This window comes from Silurus meridionalis, chromosome 1 (assembly GCF_014805685.1).
Source record: "Silurus meridionalis isolate SWU-2019-XX chromosome 1, ASM1480568v1, whole genome shotgun sequence".
NCBI classification, from domain to species: domain Eukaryota; kingdom Metazoa; phylum Chordata; class Actinopteri; order Siluriformes; family Siluridae; genus Silurus; species Silurus meridionalis.
The window spans coordinates 35149711-35155378 of NC_060884.1; the positions used below are offsets into that span (position 1 = coordinate 35149711).

The 5668-nt window shown below is 45.3% G+C and overlaps 1 protein-coding gene across 1 annotated transcript; it reads right to left on the reverse strand.

Annotated features, from left to right (window-relative positions):
- Positions 1-693: 693 nt before the first annotated feature.
- Positions 694-4976, reverse strand: LOC124383473 (zinc finger protein 501-like). Its single transcript, XM_046846018.1, has 2 exons — positions 4749-4976; positions 694-2576 (listed from the first exon to the last, which is right to left on the reverse strand). Exon 2 carries the CDS (start codon positions 2516-2518, stop codon positions 1391-1393), a length of 1128 nt encoding a protein of 375 aa, XP_046701974.1. The 5' UTR covers positions 2519-2576; positions 4749-4976; the 3' UTR covers positions 694-1390.
- Between the last annotated feature and the right edge of the window lie 692 nt (positions 4977-5668).

Below are 5668 nucleotides of genomic sequence, written 5' to 3' on the forward strand. Positions count from 1 at the left end.
GCACTAGTGTAGACTCTGTAGTGCACTACGGAGTGTGTAGTAAACGGCGCTAGTGTAGACTCTGTAGTGCACTACGGAGTGTGTAGTAAACGCGCTAGTGTAGACTCTGTAGTGCACTAAGGAGTGTGTAGTAAACGGCGCTAGTGTAGACTCTGTAGTGCACTACGGAGTGTGTAGTAAACGGCGCTATATACACGTATACACATATAATCCCAATGGGTCAGCTGGAACGGTGTAATGCAGCATCTCTGAATTCTGGATCAGTGGTGATGTCTCTGCTGTGTATCAGGGTTTGGTGGATGCCAGGAGAACTGGGCTGTTCTTATTCAGGGTTTGAGACCACAAGCACCAAAGAAAGTAAATGTTACAGCAGTAAACGTGGAGGGTTTACATCAAAACGGAATAAATGCTGTAAATGAAATCGTTATGTACTTCCATTAAGTATTGAAATCTACACTGATGCTGGACCTGATGTACTGAATAACCATTGCCATGAGACCATGTAATAATTTAACACATTTATTCAGTCATCTAATCAATACATTAATTTCCATATCATTCCTATTATTATATTTATTTTAGGTCATATATATATACACGAGGTGGTATCAAAAAGGTTTTGAAACTTATTTTGTAACATGCCAGCAGATGGCAGCAGAAAGCTGCACACACACACACACACACACACACACACACACACACACACACACACACACACACACACACACACACACACACACACACACACACACACACACACACACACACACAGTCACAGGGAGCACCAGCCTTCATAATTCAGTGTGCCAAAAGACAACAGGAGCTGTGTAACTCGTGCTTTACGTGAAGTACCACATCTGCTATTCTGGCCACGTGTGCGCCCTGTCACTGAGCTCCTCCTCACACGTGAGTTTCTCTCCAGAAATGACATGATCTCACTCCCGCACCCTATTCACCAGATTTGGCTCCTGTAAACTTCGCCCTCTCCCTAAAGATGAAGATCCAGTTTGCTGTTTTGACACCGGTGCAGAGATCCGGTGAGAATCACAGAAGGTGTTCGAGATGCTTTGAAAAGAAGACTTCTGGACACGTTCCAGAAGAACACTGGGAGCTAAACACTATTGAACACCATCTCACCTACATCAGCACCTGACTTTACTAACACCCTTGTAGCTGAATGAATCTGCACAGAAATCGCTACAAAATATAGAAAATCTTCCCAGATGAGTGGAGCTCATTATAACAGCAAATGGAGACTAAATGTGGAATGAGATGTTCAGAAACTCTTTAGAACTTCGAAATTGAAATGAAATTATATTTTTCTTTTTGATTCCTGATAAATAATGAATATGAAGTGTGTGTGTTTCTTCAAGAGAAGCTCAGCATGTTCCTATTCACAGGCGTGTGGACATTTGTTGCTTAACACCTCCCCCGTGTGACGGTTTCTGAGCGTATCGTTGGAACCTAAGCTCCTCCCACACTCCGAACCCTGAGGAAGCCTCTGTCCCATGTGAAGACGCCGGTGTTGATGGAGATGACCCATCTGTGTAAAGGTCTTCCCGCAGTGTGGACACTGATACGGTTTCTCCCCCGTGTGAGTGCGCTGATGGTTTCGGAGCGTATCGCTGGATCGGAAGTTCTTGGCGCAGTGGGAACAGCGGTAGGGTTGCTCTCCGGTGTGAACGCGCTGGTGTTGTTTGAGATTGCTCAGACTACTGAAGCTCCTCCCGCAGGCTGAGCAGTAATAGGGTTTGACCCCGGTGTGAACGCGCCGGTGTAACTGAAGCGTGTACTCTCGGTTAAACCTCTTCTCACACTCGGAGCAAGAGAAGCGTTTATCTCCTCGGTGGATGTGAAGGTGCTGGTGAAGATTAAACCTCTGTGCAAAACTCTTGGCGCAGTGCGAGCAGCGGTACGGCTTCTCTCCCGTGTGGATTTTCTGGTGTTTCATCAGATTGCTTCGATCGATAAAACCTCTTCCACACTGCGAACACCGAAACGGTTTCTCTCCTTCGTGGATGCGCTGGTGCCGCTTTAGATTGCGAAGGCAGTTGAAGCTGTGACCGCAGAGCGAGCAGCGGCAGACCTTCTCCCCCGTGTGGACCCGTTCGTGCTTCACCAGGCTGCTGCAGTCCATAAAACTCTTCTCACAGCGAGAACACGGGTACGGTTTCCCCCCAGTGTGGACGTGCTGGTGTCGTACGAGATGAACCTTTTGACTGAAACACAGGTGACACTCAGAGCACTGATACGGCTTCTCCCCCGTGTGGACGAGCTGGTGCTGTTTCAGATTGCTCCTTTTGGTGAAGCTTTTCTCACAGTGTGGGCAGTGATACGGCTTCTCGCCCGTATGCACAAGCTGGTGCTGTTTAAGATTACTCCTTTTAGTGAAACTCCTCCCACACTGAGAGCAGCCATGACCTTCATGCTGAACTCGCCCGTGAGCTCCATCATCAGCTGGAGCAACTGATGACTTTTGTGGACTGCTGGAGCAGTGTGTCATCTCGGCTGACTTCATCGTCCTAGGATCTCGAGATGTTCTGCACGTGGACAGCAGGAGGAGACCCCACTCATAGCTGCACCATAAAAAAGGGAAAAGGTTCAATATTATTAATAAACACAATTTGGGTCAATTATTAAACATTTCCTCTCAAAACAAAATCATTCCAGATGCTGTTACATTGAAACCAAACTGCTGATCTGCTGGTTCAGATGGAAAACTTCCAGAAAAATAGAAGATATGATACTGTTGGACCTGAGCTGGAGAGGAATCTATCAATCAATCAATTATCCATCCACCTATTAACTATTCATACACCAATCATTTATCCATTATCCATCCATCCATCCATCCCTCCATCCATCCATTCAACACCAATCAATTTCTTAACCATTCATCAATTATTTTATTCATCTATCTATTTATTCATCTAATTGATTAATCTAACTGACTGATTAATTTACTGGATGAATGATTGCATCTATCCATAAAATAATTAATACATCTATCCATCAATTAATCTATCTTCAATCAATCCATTAATCAACCATCCCTTTATTCATCCATCATTCATCTACCAGCCATCCATCCATCTGTCAATCATCCATCTATCCATCCATCCATTTAATAATTCAATCCATCTGTCAATCATCCATTTAACGATCTTAGTTTATCCGAGCCCATTGTTACTCCTCTCAGGTGTATCTGCCCCTGCAGACTGGTGTATGATTTAGTGAATGATGGTGTTTATCAGATCTGAACGATCGGTTTAAGTCAGGGGTCATGACAGCAGTCAAACCGTACATGCACAGTAACACCTCACATTCATCTGGGGACCCCAAAAGTGTCACATGACCTTATTAACCACGCCCCCTTTTAATTCTCCCAGAACACCAACTGTCAACGCTTTGCACACAAACAATACAAAACACACCTCATACACAGTGTACGTATCTAGTGCACTACGGAGTGTGTGGTAAACGGCGCTAGTGTAGACTCTGTAGTGCACTACGGAGTGTGTAGTAAACGGCGCTAGTGTAGACTCTGTAGTGCACTACGGAGTGTGTGTAAACGGCGCTAGTGTAGACTCTGTAGTGCACTACGGAGCGTGTAGTAAACGGCGCTAGTGTAGACTCTGTAGTGCACTACGGAGTGTGTGGTAAACGGCGCTAGTGTAGACTCTGTAGTGCACTACGGAGTGTGTGGTAAACAGCGCTAGTGTAGACTCTGTAGTGCACTACGGAGTGTGTAGTAAACGGCGCTAGTGTAGACTCTGTAGTGCACTACGGAGTGTGTAGTAAACGGCGCTAGTGTAGACTCTGTAGTGCACTACGGAGTGTGTAATAAACAGCGCTAGTGTAGACTCTGTAGTGCACTACGGTGTGTAGTAAACGGCGCTAGTGTAGACTCTGTAGTGCACTACGGTGTGTAGTAAACAGCGCTAGTGTAGACTCTGTAGTGCACTACGGAGTGTGTGGTAAACGGCGCTAGTGTAGACTCTGTAGTGCACTACGGAGTGTGTAGTAAACAGCGCTAGTGTAGACTCTGTAGTGCACTACGGAGCGTGTAGTAAACAGCGCTAGTGTAGACTCTGTAGTGCACTACGGAGTGTGTGGTAAACGGTGCTAGTGTAGACTCTGTAGTGCACTACGGAGTGTGTGGTAAACGGCGCTAGTGTAGACTCTGTAGTGCACTACGGAGTGTAGTAAACAGCGCTAGTGTAGACTCTGTAGTGCACCACGGAGTGTGTAGTAAACGCGCTAGTGTAGACTCTGTAGTGCACTACGGTGTGTAGTAAACGGCGCTAGTGTAGACTCTGTAGTGCACTACGGAGCGTGTAGTAAACAGCGCTAGTGTAGACTCTGTAGTGCACTACGGAGTGTGTAGTAAACAGCGCTAGTGTAGACTCTGTAGCACTACGGAGTGTGTAGTAAACGGCGCTAGTGTAGACTCTGTAGTGCACTACGGAGTGTGTAGTAAACAGCGCTAGTGTAGACTCTGTAGTGCACTACGGAGTGTGTAGTAAACAGCGCTAGTGTAGACTCTGTAGTGCACTACGGAGTGTGTAGTAAACGGCGCTAGTGTAGACTCTGTAGTGCACTACGGAGCGTGTAGTAAACAGCTAGTGTAGACTCTGTAGTGCACTACGGAGTGTAGTAAACAGCGCTAGTGTAGACTCTGTAGTGCACTAGTGTAGGGAGCAGAAACCCGTTTAGGATTGAGCCACTGTTAGCCGAGTTGAAGTTACCTTGATGTTTCCAGCAGAACGCAGTGAAGCTCCTCAAATTCAGCTCCAGCGGATCAGATGGAAGTGTGGAGGTAAAACCCTGTCAGAAATATTGGAATGGAAAGATGATTAGTAGAGTCCGAGATCAGATCATCAATCAGCAACACTGCCGCACGCCTTCTTCTATTCCTGTAACACAACGCGACCTGGACGCTCACAGCGACACCTACTGGAGCATCTGTATATTACACTCCACACCCGGTTATAGTATAACATTAAATAAATTGTAATTACATTTCATTTAAATTAAATGCCACATCACTAAAATAATCGGGACACCAAACTGACTTATAATTAATGGACATTTGGTGTCACCCAGATGAGCACGAGGTTCCCTTTTGAGTCTGGTTTCTTCCGAGGTTTCTTCCTAATGTATCTCAGGAGTTTTCCCTTCACTTCAGCCAGGAGACCCAAACCTGCTCCAGCTGGTTTCTCTTAGAGTGGAAGATCTCCTGCTATAGAGCTCACAATCACTCCTCCAGATTTCACTGTTTCTTCCCTGGTTTCTTTGGTTTGATGATGATTTAATTATGTACAGCAATGCACTATGTATGTGGACACTATCTGGCAAGAGTTTTAGTGGCAAACAGCTAATGGTTTGTAATGGTATTGGGAGTGAAAACCACTAGAAGTATCTGTTGTGATTTATTTTCTCAGTGTTTGATCAGTAGCAGGTCAGTTAGCACTTTAACCAGCACTGTTTCTGCGCAGTGATGAGGCCTGAAATCCTGACTGATACGTTTCAGAAACATTGTTTCTTTAAAATTACACGATTTAAATCCATATTTTCTCGCAGTCTGCTTTAAGGTGCATGTATTAGAAGAACTTCACATGGATGTGATGGTCAGGTGTCAAAATAAAAGTTAATTAAATCTCTAAAC

Excerpts from the sequence above, each read along its gene's own strand:
- LOC124383473 (XM_046846018.1), bottom strand. The coding sequence starts at position 2,518 with ATGAAGTCAGCCGAGATGACACACTGCTCCAGCAGTCCACAAAAGTCA.